The sequence below is a fragment of the Bufo gargarizans genome, chromosome 2 (genome assembly GCF_014858855.1).
Source record: "Bufo gargarizans isolate SCDJY-AF-19 chromosome 2, ASM1485885v1, whole genome shotgun sequence".
Lineage (NCBI taxonomy): Eukaryota > Metazoa > Chordata > Amphibia > Anura > Bufonidae > Bufo > Bufo gargarizans.
In genome coordinates this window covers 154815340-154831101 of record NC_058081.1, presented here as the reverse complement: position 1 = coordinate 154831101, position 15762 = coordinate 154815340, and the positions used below count along the sequence as shown (strand labels likewise).

The window sequence follows — 15762 nt, the reverse complement described above, 5'->3', positions numbered from 1 at the left end:
CTCCTCACCGATCCTATGATTGCCCGATCGACCTGATACCCGGTTCTACTCCACCTCGGGGCAGAATTTATCCTCTCTCACCTCCTGAGACTCTTGCCATGTCCGACTATATACGTGAGAACCTACAGAGAGGATTCATAAGAAAATCTTCTTCTCCTGCTGGGGCCGGTTTTTTCTTCATGACAAAAAAAGACGGCTCCCTCCGCCCCTGCATTGACTACAGAGGTCTTAATAAAATTACCATCAAGAACCGTTACCCTCTGCCTCTAATCTCTGAGCTATTTGATCGTCTCCGAGGGGCTAAGATCTTCACAAAATTGGACCTTCGAGGGGCCTATAATCTGATCCGTATCCGTGAGGGAGACGAATGGAAGACCGCCTTTAACACAAGGGACGGCCATTTTGAGTATTTGGGGATGCCCTCGGCCTCTGCAACGCACCTGCTGTCTTCCAGGAATTCGTCAATGATATTTTCAGGGACTTACTTTACACCTGCGTGGTCGTATACCTGGATGATATCCTCATCTTTTCCTCCAATTTGGATCAACACAGGGTCCATGTGCAACAAGTTCTTACTTGTCTAAGGAGAAATCGCCTGTACGCTAAACTTGAAAAATGTCTTTTTGAACGGACCTCCCTGCCTTTCCTGGGATACATTATCTCAGCCCAAGGACTTCAAATGGACCCAGCCAAGCTCTCGGCGGTTCTGGATTGGCCACGCCCCTCTGGTCTCCGAGCCATACAAAGATTTCTGGGCTTTGCGAATTACTACAGGCAATTCATCCCTCACTATTCCACTCTGGTAGCTCCTATCGTGGCCCTCACAAGAAAAGGAGCTAACCCCAAATCCTGGCCTTCCCAAGCCGAGGAAGCCTTCCAGTCCCTGAAATCCGCCTTTGCCTCTGCACCCGTTCCCTCTAGACCAGATTCCACCAAGCCTTTCTCTCTTGAAGTGGATGCCTCCTCGGTGGGAGCCGGAGCTGTCCTCACCCAGAAGTCTTCCCGGGGCAAGACTTCTACTTGTGGCTTCTTTTCAAAAACATTCTCTTCCGCAGAGAGAAATTACTCCATTGGGGACAGGGAACTGCTGGCTATTAAATTGGCACTGGAGGAATTGAGACATTTACTCGAGGGCGCCACACATCCTGTGTACATCTTCACGGACCACAAGAACCTGGCTTATCTCCAGTCTGCTCAGAGATTAAATCCCCGTCAGGCTCGTTGGTCTCTGTTCTTCGCCCGCTTTAATTTCGAGATCCATTTCCGTCCGGCTTGTAAGAACATTAGGGCAGATGCTCTGTCCCGCTCCTCTGATGTGGTGGGCAACGAGTTAACACCTCGATATATTATCCCTCCAGAACGCCTTATTACAGTCGCTCCCGTGGACCTGCGCCTTCTTCCTCCTGGCAAATCCTACGTACCTCCACGTCAGCGGCTGTGAATTCTCAAGTGGGGCCACGCCTCCCCTTTTGCCGGTCATCCAGGGGTGCAAAAGTCTCTCCAACTAATCTCCCAAAGGTACTGGTGGTCTTCTCTGGAGAAAGATGTCTCGGACTTCGTCCAGGCCTGTATGATTTGCGCCCGGGATAAATCGCCTCGCCAGAAACCAGCGGGTCTCCTCTTGCCTCTACCTGTTCCTGAAGTTCCCTGGTCTCACATCGCCATGGACTTTATTACAGATCTTCCCTCCTCCCATGGCAAGTCCGTTATTTGGGTCGTGGTGGATCGCTTCTCCAAGATGGCTCACTTTGTACCCCTGCCCGGTCTACCCTCTGCGCCCATGTTGGCCAAACAAATTTTCCAACACATCTTCCGTCTACATGGCCTTCCCAAACATATTGTCTCGGATCGTGGGGTGCAATTCGTCTCCAAATTCTGGAGGGCTCTATGTGCTCAGCTCGGGATCAAATTGGACTTTTCTTCTTCGTACCATCCTCAGTCTAACGGCCAAGTAGAACGGGTGAACCAAATTTTGGGTGACTATCTGCGTCACTTTGTATCCTCACGCCATGACGACTGGGCTGATCTACTTCCCTGGGCGGAGTTCTCCTACAACTACAAACAATCCTCTGCCTCTAACAAGTCTCCTTTCTTTGTAGTTTTTGGCCGTCATCCTCTTCCACCTCTGCCGCAGTCTCCCACTCCTTCTTCTGTACCTGCCGTTGACAGTCTTGTACAGGATTTTTCCTCCATCTGGCGAGAAACCCACGCTGCTCTCCTCAAGGCTTCCGCCCGTATGAAGATTCAAGCTGACAAGAGACGCAGATCTCCTCCGGAATTTCGCCCGGGTGACAAGGTGTGGCTCTCCTCTAAGTACATCCGATTTAGGTCCCAAGTTACAAGTTGGGCCCTCGTTTCCTGGGACCCTATAAAATCAAGAGTCGTATCAATCAAGTTTCTTATCAGCTCCATATTCCTCCCTCCCTCCGAATCCATAACTCCTTCCATGTCTCCCTTTTTAAACCTGCTGTCTTTAACCGTTTTTCTCCCAAGCTTGTTTCTCCCACCCCTGTCGCCGGTACCTCCGATATATTCTCTGTCAAGGAGATCTTGGCGACCAAGATCTCCCGGGGGAAAAGATTTTTTTTGGTCGACTGGGAGGGCTGCGGTCCTGAGGAGAGGTCATGGGAGCCGGATCTCATCCGCAAGTTCTTCGGTACCAAAAAGGGAGGGAGACCAAAGGGGGGGTACTGTTACGCTGAGCGCTCCGGGTCCCCTGCTGGCCTCGGAGCGCTCACAGCGTATGCCCCCAGGCAGCACTCCAAGCGTGTGCGTCCTCGCTCTCTAGGGCGCGCGCGCGCCGGGACTCTTAGATTCAAAGGGCCAGTGCACCAGTGATTGATGCCTGGTCCAAAGGGGTTATTAAGGGTTAAGGTTTGTAAGAGGCAGTGCTGACTTAATTAGGCAGCACCTGTGCACTGCCCATTTATACCTTCTCCTCCCACAGCTTCCTGCCGGATCTTTGTGCCTTGTGCCTCAGAGAAAGTGAACCACTGTGTTAGTTTGCCTTGCCTGTTGCCGAACCCGTTGCTACCGTCTACTCGCCTTAGAACCTTGCCGCCTGCCCTGACCTCTGCTACGTCCGACTACGCTCTTGCCTTCTCCCTGTGTACCACGCCTTATCAGCTGCCAGAGAGGTCGAGTTGTTACTAGGGGACATGACCTGGTAGTTACCGCCGCAGCAAATCCATCCCGCCTTGCGGCGGGTTCTGGTGAAGACCAGTAACTGCTTAGAACCGGTCCTTTAGTACAACCCGCGCCATCGCCTCTCTGGTCCAGAGGATCCACTACCTGTCCTGCCGGTACGTGACACATGTCCTATTCTTTTCCGCAAAATTCGGATCCTGGTACAATACAAAGTCAATGGATCCGCAAAAAACGGAAGACATTCGGATGTCATTCCGTATGTCATCCGTTTTATGCGGAATCCGTTCCTGGAAACACATAACAAATTTTTTATTTTTTATTTTTTCAATTTTTTTTCAAAGAAATCCAAACAACTTTATTTGATTATTGCAATTTATACATGGTTCAGTTTTTTGCGGATCCGCAAAAAACGGATGACATACGGAAACATTTTCAGGAACAACGGATCTGCAAAAAACGGACCGAAAATCGGGATATAGAAAAATACTGGCGTGTGAATGTAGCCTTAATCAGCACATATGTAGCTCTGTGAGCTCAGCAATTTCCTTTTGCTGTAAACATGAGACCGCTGACTCGCTGGTCTCCTCTGCAGCCGCCGACTTACTGTGGCATTGCTCACAGCGTCTCGGTTGCCAGGTAACCAGCCTGCCCCCAGATTGCTTAACCTTTGTCCCTCCTTCGGTCCTGCGTGTCACCCTACGGCAGCGGCGTGCGCTGCGTTCCATGTCCTCCCGCCCCCTACGCTGAGCACATCTCCACCTCTGTAGCTCCATGGGCGTGACCTGGGACGCACGCGCTGCCTCACGCTGCGCTCCATGGCACGCAGGCCCGCCGATCACGTGACAGAGCTCACCCGGCCCCACGTGATATAGGAGGGCGTACCCTGGTTATTGGCGCACTCTGTTCACCTTTAAAAGTGGCGTCTAGAAGGTAAGCAATTGCCGACAGCCCCATACTCTATACCCAACGATTTGGGCCCCACAGTGACCAGGCTGCACTCCTGTGCAGCGCCCTATTGTGCTACGGCAGCCCACTGGCACGCCGGCACCTGAGGTCTATCTGTGTTGTCAAGTCCCACTGGCCTGGCCACCGTACTTCGAGCTTAGTTGGTCCCACTGGTCCATTTTTTTGTCCGTTTTTGAGCCACTTTTGGCCTCAACGGCCTAGCTCATAGCCTGTAGCCTGTTTTGGCTTTAAATGTAACCATTTTTAACCTACACGGCTACCATTGTTGCTATAACTACAGGCTCCCTTTTGCCTGTTACCCTGTAATTTCCACTTCCCCTGATGAGTTTTTGTCAAATGAAATGTGACACGTCGGGACTTCTTTAGGGTACACTAGGGATACCGGCCCCCACCAGGGATAGGTATCCGGACGGGGTCGCTCCTTGTGGGGCAAGTACTCTGTATAGGTAGGCAGGGTCTACTAGCACCTTCCCTCACCTCAGGGTCTTATTAGGGCAGTTGTTCCTGACCTTGCCTACTATCCAGCAACCCACTGTACGATCATCTTTATGCATGGTTTCCAGTGATTACCACCTAAAATAATTGGAGGATTCCCATCATGTCTTCTTGTCTTGGCACCGTCTGAAAAGACCTATCCATCCATCAATCAAGTTCATCTTGGGTGAGAACGTTCCTCTTCTACACTGGTTTCTTCCGTGCTTTTTGTCTTTGGCCCACCCGGGCTTGTCTATTTGTTTTTTGTGATTGTCCTTTTTTGTGCCACTTATTCTAAAGCATCTTTGATTAAATGTTAATCCCTTTGGTACCAGTCAGGGGATCAGTCCATTTGCCGCTTGCAAGAGCCTTGAAACGGATCTCACAAGCGGACCCAGAAACGGCAGTGTGAAAGTAGCCTTAGTTTTAGAGATCTCTGATCATCTTCACTAATCTCTTGGCAGATGACTGTGCCCAGAGCAATTGTAATATTTTTAACTAATAGACTGTTTTGCCAACTCATATGTACCACTTAAAGTGCCCTTTACATGGACCGAGAATCTGCCAGATAATCACTAAGGCCCCTTTCATACGGGCGAGTATTCCGCTCGGGTGCAATGCGTGACTTGAACGCATTGCACCCGCACTGAATCCTGACCCATTCATTTCTATGGGGCTGTGCACACGAGCAGTGATATGGGGCTGTGCACACGAGCAGTGATTTTCACGCATCACTTGTGCATTGCGTGAAAATCGCAGCATGCTCCTCTTTGTGTGTTTTTCACATAACGCAGGCCCCATAGAAGTGAATGAGGTTGCGTGAAAATCGCAAGCATCCGCAAGCAAGTGCGGATGCGGTGCGATTTTTACGCACGGTTGCTAGGTGACGATCGGGATGGGGACCCGATCATTATTATTTTCCCTTTTAACATGGTTATAAGGGAAAATAATAGCATTCTGAATACAGAATGCATAGTAAAATAGGGCTGGAGGGGTTAAAAAAATAAATAAAAATTACCTCACCTTAATCCACTTGTTCGCGCAGCCCAGCATCTCTTCTGTCTTCATGGTGATGGATCATGTGATGGACCATGTGATGAACGCAGTGACATCATCAAAGGTCCTATTGCTCACAGATGAAGACAGAAGAGATGCCGGCTGCGCGAACAAGTGGATTAAGGTGAGTTAAAAATGTATTATTTTTTTTTAACCCCTCCAGCCCTATTTTACTATGCATTCTGTATTCAGAATGCTATTATTTTCCCTTATAACCATGTTATAAGGGGAAATAATACAATCTACACTACAACTAACCCAAACCTGAACTTCTGTGAAGAAGTTCGGGTCTGGGTACCACAGTCGTTTTTTTTATCACGCGCGTGCAAAACACATTGCAGCCGCGCAATAAAAACTGAACATCAAAACTGACTGCAATTGCGCTCATACTCGCGCGGGTTTGCCGCAATGCACCGGGACGCATCCGGACCTAATCCGGACACGCCCGTGTGAAAGAGGCCTAACAAGCGTTCATAGGAACACTCGTTAGTGATTATCTGGCAGTGTGAAGGTGCCGCCAATGTGCACACAGAAAAATCGTCATTTGCCAGCAGCAGATTGTGCTGTGCAAACAGCATCTGCTGCCAGCAAACAACGAGTCTGTTTCAGGACGAGCGATGGCATTAACGATCACTCCTTCCCAAACTCTGGAGGAGACCGCTGCATGTAAACGTGTCGCTCTGCTCCGCTGACCAGTAGGTGATTGTTGGGAAGGAACGCTTCCTTCTCCATAATTGTCAGCTGTATCGTCCCTTAAAGGGACCTTTAGAGTAGAACTGGTCCTACATTACAATCCAAGTAGATAGATAGTTAGATATTGTTGTACATACATATACAGTCCAGTGCTGTTATATTTAGACAATTGGGACCAGTGAGCAATGCAGTATAAAATATACGGTTATAAACACCTCGTACCTACTGTCTTCGGGTTCTTTATACAGTTCTCATATATGTTGGTACTTTTGGGGCAACCCACCTATTATAAAAAACACCATGTTTAGAAAATACACACAGATGAAAAGGAGCATACTACTTGTAGATCTGAAAGATAATATATATTTGGTGTCATACCATTTTATTTATTATCCACTAGCTGAAGGACCCGGCTTCGCTCTGGTATATTTCATCTATTTCATTTAATGTGTGTGTGCGTGTCGTTAAAAGGTCCATTCACATGTCCGTGTGTGTTTTGTGGATCCGTCACATCGCCGGCACTTAATAGAAAATGCCTAATCTTGTCCTCAATTGCGGACAAGAATAGGGCATGTTCTATTTTTTTCGGGAACGGAATTGCGGACCCAGAAGTGCGGATCCGCAATTCCGGGGCCGGGCAGCACATTGTGCGTCCCCATAGAAATGAATGGGTCCGCAATTCCGTTCCGCAAAATGTGTAATAGAATTGCGGACGTGTGAATGGACCCTAAGGCTTCTTTCACACTGGCGTTTCTGGGTCCGCTTGTGAGATCCGTTTCAGGGCTCTCACAAGCGGCCCAAAACGGATCAGTTCAGCCCCAAAACATTCTGAAAGGATAAGGATTCGTTCAGAATGCATCCGTTTGGCTCTGTTGCGCCTGTATTCCGCTCTGGAGGCAGACCCCAAAACGCTGCTTGCAGCGTTTTGATGTCCACCTGACGATTCAGAGCCAAATTGATCCATCCTGACTTACAATGTAAGTCAATGGGGACAGATCTGTTTTCACTGACAGAATATGGTGCAATTGAAAACGGATCCGTCCCCCATTGACTTTCAATGTAAGTCAGGATGCATCTATTTTTTTAAAGAATAATGCATACGGATCCATTCTGAATGGATACAAGCGTTTGAGTTTGCATTATCGGTGCGGGACAGATACAAGACTGATCCGCATCAAACACAGGTGTGAAAGTAGCCTAAAAGATATCGACAGTATCCACTATAACAGTGACCTCCACAGCCCCCCACCCCTTAACACTGACTGCCCCCACAGTGCCCTGTCTCCTTAAAATGGGACCTCCACAGCAGCCCACTCCCTTAACTTTGACCTTCACAGCAGCCTGCCCCTTTAACAGTGAGTTCCACAGCACCCCACCCCCTTGACACTGATTCCACAGGGGCCCGTCCCCTTAACAGCGACAGCTACAGCACCCACCCCTTACCACTAACCATAGGTTACAGTCCCCTTAACTGTAACCTCCACCATTCCCTGCCCCCTTAACAGAGACCTCCACAGCGACTGCCCCTTTAACAGTGACTGCCACAGTACCCCGCTGCCTAGGGGTGGGCGATATGGCCTAAAATCTATATTGCGATATAATTTTAAGCATGTGCTATATGCGATATATATCGCGATATATTGGTTTTTATATTTGGGGGGGGTTTAAACTTTTTTTTTTTTTTTACTTTTTATTTAATAACTATTAGCCTCCTTAAGGGCTAGAACCCTTGTCATATTCACCCTAATAGAGCTATTAGGGTGAATAGGACTTTACACTCTCCCTGCTGCCCTGTGCTTTGTGCACACAACAGCAGGGAGCTGACCATAACAGCCAGCCTCTCATGTGCCCCCCAGTCTCTGATCAGCCCCCCAGCCCCTGATCCGCCCCCCAGCCTCTCATGTGCCCCCAGCCTCTGATTAGCCCTCCAGCCTCTCATGTGCCCCCCAGCCCCTGATCCGCCCCCCAGCCCCTGATCCGCCCCCCAGCCCCTGATCCGCCCCCCAGCCTCTCCCTTTTATCAGCCCCCTCTGGTAACTCAAACCCATCCCCCTCCCTCCCCAGTATTAATCATTGGTGGCAGTGGCCACAGGGTCCTCCTCCCCCCAATCATTGGTGGCAGTGGGCAGTTCCGATCGGAGTCCCAGAAGTGTAATGCTGGGGCTCCGATCGGTTACCATGGCAGCCAGGACTCTACTGAAGTCCTGGCTGCCATGGTATGTTAGTGAGCAGCATTATACTCACGTGCGCCGTGGCCGCTGTGCGCCGCACAGACAGAAGAAGGAGCGACCGGCGCCCACGGCGGACGTGAGTATAATGCTGCTCACTAACATACCATGGCAGCCAGGACTTCAGTAGCGTGACTCCTGGCTGCCATTGTAACCGATCTTGGTCATATCGCGGTCCGGCGATCCACAGCGCCCTCCCCTTTAACAGTGATCTCCACAGCGGCCGCCCCTTTATTAGTGACCTCCACAGTACCCCGTCTCCTTAACAGTTATTTACACAATAACCCGCCCCCTTAACAGTGACCTCCACAAAGCTCCATTACCATAAAATTTGACCTCCACAACACCCCCCCCCCTTAACAGTGACCTCTACAGCACCCCACCCCTTAACACTGACCTTCATAGCAGACTGTCCCCTTAACTGACCTCCACCGTTCCCTGCCCTCTTAACAGAGACCTCCACAGCGCCTGCCCCTTTAATAGTGACCTCCACAGCATCCTGTCCAATTAACAGTGACCTCCACAGCAACACACCCCTTTAACAGTGACCTCCACAGCGGCCACCCCTTTATTAGTGACCTCCACATTACCCCATCTCCTTAACAGTGATTTCAACAACACCACACCCCCTTAACAGTAGCCTCTACAGCAATCTGCCCCTTAAAGGGAATCTGTCACCTGGATTTTGTGTATAGAGCTGAGGACATGGGCTGCTAGACTCATCTCAGGTTAATTTGCATATGTATCAAATTGTTTTTTTTTTACACAATAAAAGCACACAGAGCTATGGGGACTGGGTATTGCAGATGTGCTAGCGGCCATCTAGCAACCCATGTCCTCAACTCTATACACAAAATCCCGGTGACAGGTTCCCTTTAACACTGACCTCCATAGCAGACCATCCCCTTAATTGTTACCTCCACAGCAGCCTGCCCCTAGGGTGGCCAGAGGTCTGGTTTTAGGCAGAACATCAGGCTTTCAGACTCCCTGTCCTCCGTCCGGCGCAGGGCTTGGACGGACACAGGGATGTCCTTTTGAACAGCTCACTCTCAGACAGCAGCACTGTGCTGTCTAAACGTGAGCTGCAGGGAGAAAGTCACCCTCCCTCCCACCCCTGCAGCTGACAGAAGTTGATTTTTACTATAATTTTTTCAATCGCCGTCAGCTGTGGAGTGGGAGGGGTGTGGCCTAACTGGGTCAGGGCGTGGCTTATCAGGCCCTGGGGGCGGTGTTTTTAAGTTCGTCTTTTGAGGGTGACCTGAATGGCCACCCTACCTGCCCCCTTAACAGTGACATCCACACTGCCACTTTAAAGGAAATCTGTCACCAGGATAATCGCTATTGAAGTAAAGCCATAGCCTAACAGCACAGTACCTTATTTCTAGATGTGTCTATGTTTCAGCAACAGATGTTTTCTATCTTCTGAAAATCCAATTTATTTGGTATGCAAATGAGCCAGTAAGGTGCCCAGAGGGCGTCACTCTTGCAGGAAGGAGCTCAGACACACTATTAGGCTAAGGCTTTACTTCTATAGTGATTATCCTGGTGACAGATTTATTTTAAAGCTGACCTACAGCAGTGAAGAAAAATGGCTGCGTTGTTATGGAAACCTGGAGTAAAGCTGTGTGTATGTGGAGACTAAGGGCCTGCGAGCTTCTATTGGCTGATAGGGGTCATGTGACCAAGCTTCTATTGGCTAATGCATTTTTTGGGAATATCTCAGGAACGATACGTGGTCTAAAACCTTCCCGAACACGTGATGTACCTATGTGCCAATTTCGTGATTGTAAATGCGAGTGTGCGGATTCCTTTAGCGGACATACATACATATACACACACACACACACACACACATATACACTCAGCTTTATATGTTAGATATCTGCATTTATTATTTATGATTCAACTGCAGTTCTGTACAGAGAATGTCTTCGTAGAAATCATCCTATATCAACAGAGACTAAGGCTACATGCACAAGACCAATGGTAGTCTATGGGGTTATTCACACAGCAGTTTTTGCCGGCCAGTGAATAACGGATGCCAAAAAATAGAACATGTTTTATGTGGTCCGTTTTTCACTTACCGACTACCCCAATACAATTGAATGGGTCAGTTTTTATCGTTTGTTTCTCAGAAAGGCATCATAAAAAATTTACAGTTTATCAGTTTTTAACGGACGTGTTCATGTAGCCTACATTCATGGCATGCCAAATGACTTACTAGCATATATTGGAGTATAAGAGGAATCTGGAGTAGCCTATGAAAAACCATAGGAACATTCAAACTTTATATTGTAGACCAGTGCTGGCCAATCCTGGTTCTCAAGATGGTACACGGTAGTAGTAATTAAAGGGCATCTGTCAGCAGATTTGTACCTATGAAACTGGCTGACCTGTTACATGTGCACTTGGCAGCTGAAGGCATCTGTGTTCGTCCCATGTTCATATGTGCTTGCAATGCTGAGAAAAATTGTGTTTTAATATATGCAAATGACCCTCTAGCAGCAACAGGGGTGTTGCTGTTACACCTAGTGGTTCTGTTTTCTATGCAACTGCCACTCACTCTGCACTTTAATTGACAGGGCCAGGCAGTGTAAACATCATAATGCCTGGCCTTGTCAATAAAGGTACAGAGGATGTGGCATTTGCAGAGAAAGCAATGACTCTAGGTGTAACAGTAATGCCCCCAGTGCTCCAACAGGCTTATTTGCATATATTAAAACATAATTTTTCACAGCAATGCGGGCACATTGCCACTGAGTTATTGACTGAAATCTATCTGGACAGCGCTACCTGCTGTTTGCTAGCTTATACATTTCTCTGTCCGGCTTACTGAGATGGAACTGTATGCTCAGTTCCATCCTTAAACTGCCACCAGCAGCAGTAGAAAAGACACATTGCATTAAAAGGTGCACGCCCCCTAAGCTGCCAGCTTGAAATCTAGCAGAGCAGTTGGAGTAATGAACAGAGCTTAAGCTTATTAGACAGAGGTTGTTATGTACTGTATGAAATTAGATTTTCGTTTTTTTGCATTAATCATGGGATAACTCCTTAAAATTCCTGGACAGCCCTTTTATAAGGGGTTTCCAGTATATAGTTCAGGGGCATTGCTTGCTCAAAAGATACCCCCTATAGTGCCCCCAGTCAGTATAATGTCCCTAGAGTGCCTCCAATCGTTATAATGTCCCCTCTAGTGCCCCCAGTAGCTATAATGACCCCTGTATTGCCCTCAGTAGTTATAATGCTACAGTAAATATAATGCTACCTACAGTGCCTCAATTAAGTATAATGCCCCATATAGTGCCCCAGTAGTTATAATAATCCTTGTAGTGCCCTCAATAAATGTAATCTTTTTCTGTAGTGCCACGAGTACTTATAGCAACCTCCTGTCATGCACCCAATAATTATAGTGCCCCCTATAATGACCCTAGTCCTTACAGTTCCCCTGTAGTACCCACAGTCCTTATAGTGACCCCCTGTAGTGCCCCCAGTGCTTATAATGCCCCCATGTTATTATAGTGCCCCCCTTTAAAGCCCCGTCCTTCCCCCCGTAGAGCCACCGGTTCATATAGTGCTCCCCTGTAGTGCCCCAGTTCTTATAGTGGCCCCTGTGGCGACACCCTTGATGTAGTTATTGATGATATCATTTTGTTTGGGGTCTGACACCAGGCACCCTCACTGAAACATATTGATAATCAATCCTGATTATAGGCCACCTGTATCTACAGGCTGGAAATCTCCTTTACTGATAAAAACCTTTTAAAGAACAACATCATGCAACCTCTGTATAAAAAGGAACAAACATCTTGACATTACAGTGGCGTTCAAGAATGTAAAATTTAATATAAAGCTTTACGTAAATTTCTGTAGACAGTTGTGGGACCTACTTTGGGGTCTTTTTTATCACCATCCGATCTAGATCCTGCAATTTCCACTTGCATTCTGTTGTCGAGTATACCACCTGAAGGGGGCTCTTTTCCTGGCACCTCATTATAGTATTCATGGCCTTCTTTTCGTTCGGTTTTCTCAGCCACATTATTATTGCCTAATGCTTCACTAAAGATAAAAAGCACATATATCAGTATGATTATAGTAATGCACATTGAAAAGACAACATCCATAGATTATTATTATTTATTATTTAAGCGCCATTCATTCCATAGCGCTGTACATATGATAAGCGGTGCACATACATAACAGACAATTGTACTAATCATAAACAAGATGAGTTACAAACTGGTACAGAAGGAGAGAGGGCCCTGCCCATGAGGGCTTACAATCTACATGGTATGGGAGAAGGACACAGTAGGTGCGGGTTGAGTTGGTCATGGCGGTATAGAGGCAGCAGGGTCATTGGTTGTAGGCTTGTCTGAAGAGGTGGGTTTTCAGGTTTCTTTTGAAGGATTCCACTGTAGGTGAGAGTCTGATATGTTGGGGTAGCGAGTTCCAGAGTATGGGGGATGCAGGGGAGAAATCTTGGAGTCGATTGTGGGAAGAGGCGATAAGAGGAGAGGCGAGAAGGAGGTCTTGTGAGGATCGGAGAGTGCGTGTGGGGATGTATCGGGAAAGTAGCTCAGAGATGTAGGGAGGGGACAGGTTATGGACGGCCTTGTATGTGTTTGTCAGTACTTTAAAGTGGATTCGTTGGGCAATGGGGAGCCAGTGAAGGGATTGGCAGAGGGGAGAGGCAGAGGAGTAATAAGGTGAGAGGTGGATTAGTCGGGCAGCGGAGTTGAGGATAGATTGGAGGGGTGCGAGGGTGCTAGATGGAAGGCCACAGAGGAGAATGTTGCAGTAGTCTAGGCGGGAGATAATGAGGGCATGTACGAGCATTTTCGCAGATTCGAAGTTAAGGAAAGCACGGATGCGGGAGATGTTTTTGAGTTGGAGGCGGCAGGTGGTGGAAAGGGCTTGGATGTGCGGTCGGAAGGAAAGGGCAGAATCTAAGGTCACTCCAAGGCAGCGGGCTTTTTTGACTGGGGATAATGTGCAGCTATTGATCGTGATAGATAGGTCTGTTGGGGGGGTTGAACAAGATGGGGGAAAGATTATGAATTCTGTCTTATCCATGTTAAGTTTAAGAAAGCGAGAGGCGAAGAAGGATGATATAGAAGATAGACATTGTGGGATTCTTGATAGTAAGGTGGTGATGTCTGGACCAGAAAGGTAGATTTGTGTGTCATCAGCATAGGAGTGATACTGAAAGCCATGGGACTCTATGAGCTGTCCCAGGCCAAAAGTGTAGATTGTGAAGAGCAGGGGTCCTAGGACAGAGCCTTGCGGGACACCAACAGAGAGGGCATGAGACGAGGAGGTGGTGCGGGAGTGGGAGACGCTAAACGTCCGGTCTGTGAGGTATGATGTGATCCAGGAGAGAGCCAGGTCAGTGATGCCAAGAGATGAGAGAGTTTGCAACAGAAGGGTGTGGTCAACAGTGTCGAAGGCAGAGGACAGGTCAAGGAGAAGGAGGACAGAGTATTGTTTCTTGGTTTTGGCTGTCAGTAGGTCATTGGTGACTTTGGTAAGGGCAGTCTCGGTCGAGTGGTGGGTTCGGAAGCCGGATTATAGGCGGTCAAAGAGGGAGCAAGAGGAGAGGTGGGAGGACAGTTCAGAATGGACATGTTGTTCAAGTAGCTTTGAGGCATACGGAAGAAGTGATATGGGGCGATAACTGGACAAGGAAGATGGGTCAAGTGAAGGCTTTTTGAGGATGGGTGTAATGGTAGCATGTTTAAAAGCAGAGGGGAAGACACCAGAGTTTAGTGATAGATTGAAGAGATGAGTTAGGGCTGGGATAAACACTGTGGTGAGGTTAGGGATGAGGTGGGATGGGATCGGGTCAAGTGCACAGGTGGTGAGATGTGATCTGGAGAGTAGAGTGGAGAGTTTTTCTTCTGTAATGGTGGAGAAGCGGGTTTTAGGGGGAGAGGACCGAGCAGTTGTGGTTTTGCATCCTGCAGCATGTGTCTATTAAAGGGGTTCTCTGGAAATTAAGAAAATGAAAATACTTAAATAATACTTTATTATAAATATATTCCCAAATATCTTTCATTAGTTATAATGGCTCGATTGTCTGGGGAGCAATCATTAGGAGAAACAAAATGGCCGCTGTCCTATTAGTATTCACAGAATCTGTCCTAATCACACAGGAGGACAAGTTACTTCACAAGACTGAGCTAAAGAGGTGCTTCATCCTCCTATCTGATCTACTTAGACTATAGAAACATCTATGGGGAAATATCTGAAAAAAAATTCACACTTAGAATATACTGTATTTGAAAAATAAAACACCAAGAGCAAAATCGCACCCACACATGTCTGTAGGGCATTTTACAATTTCCTATTTGCAGCATTTTTTGCTTAAAAAAAAAAAAGAGAGAAAAAAAAAGGGCAGTGTGAAACCATCCTTATGATAGTGGAATTGTAAAAGCAGCTCTGGACTGGAATGGAAACTGTCACTCTGACTCCCATTATAAAAGCATGCTGTTTGTTATATTTTGGGAAAAGGGGGGGGGGTCAACATTACTTTAAAACATTTTTTTTTTATCCATTGGTTCCAAATATATATTCAGCAGAGCAGACACTGAACATAGCGGAAATACTCTATGTGAACATGGCCTATGATTGCATCGCATGTCGTAAAATTTGCACTATATTAGCAATTCCTAAAGAATCTTTGTTTCTGCAGTGTTGGTTTAGGTCCAGCACATGGGACCAGTAGATCTCCTCTCACCATCAGTGAAATTAATTGTGGTAGAACCACTTTAATCCAAATGCTGAAGATACATTGACCGATAACTAAGGGTAAAATGCGGTTAACAGCGAAACTGTTCTTGTAGTTTTGAGGGAAGAAATCTAGATGATAAGCAAGATGCTTACAGCACAGAGGCAGATAATCTGTCTAGAAAGACGTTGGGAGGTAAATGCATAATGAGCATGTATTGGGAGAAAGTCTGAAAATATTGTTCTAGGGAATGCATTTTAGAGTGGAGATCACTGTTGGTGGTATGCCCCTTTCCTATTACATTGCATTTATATATTATTTTATCACATATTTTCTTCCCGGGTTACAATGTCAATGTCATTTTTTTTGTTAATTGCCACATCTGGAAGGCTTCATGTAAAATCCCTTATCATCTTCCTATTACAGCATTCAGTGGCCTCTATGGATTTCTCAGTTTCTCCGCTATGCTCCTCG

At 47.2% G+C, this 15762-nt stretch overlaps 1 protein-coding gene across 1 annotated transcript in view; it reads right to left on the bottom strand.

Annotated features, from left to right (window-relative positions):
- The window catches only part of SHC4 (SHC adaptor protein 4), a 103523-nt gene that overhangs the window by 15826 nt on the left and 71935 nt on the right, over positions 1-15762 (bottom strand). The window contains exons 8-9 of the mRNA XM_044279623.1: positions 12452-12620; positions 6559-6619 (exon numbers count right to left, since the gene is read on the bottom strand). Of these exons, the coding sequence (XP_044135558.1) occupies positions 6559-6619; positions 12452-12620 (230 nt within the window). The remainder of the gene's footprint in view (positions 1-6558; positions 6620-12451; positions 12621-15762) is intronic.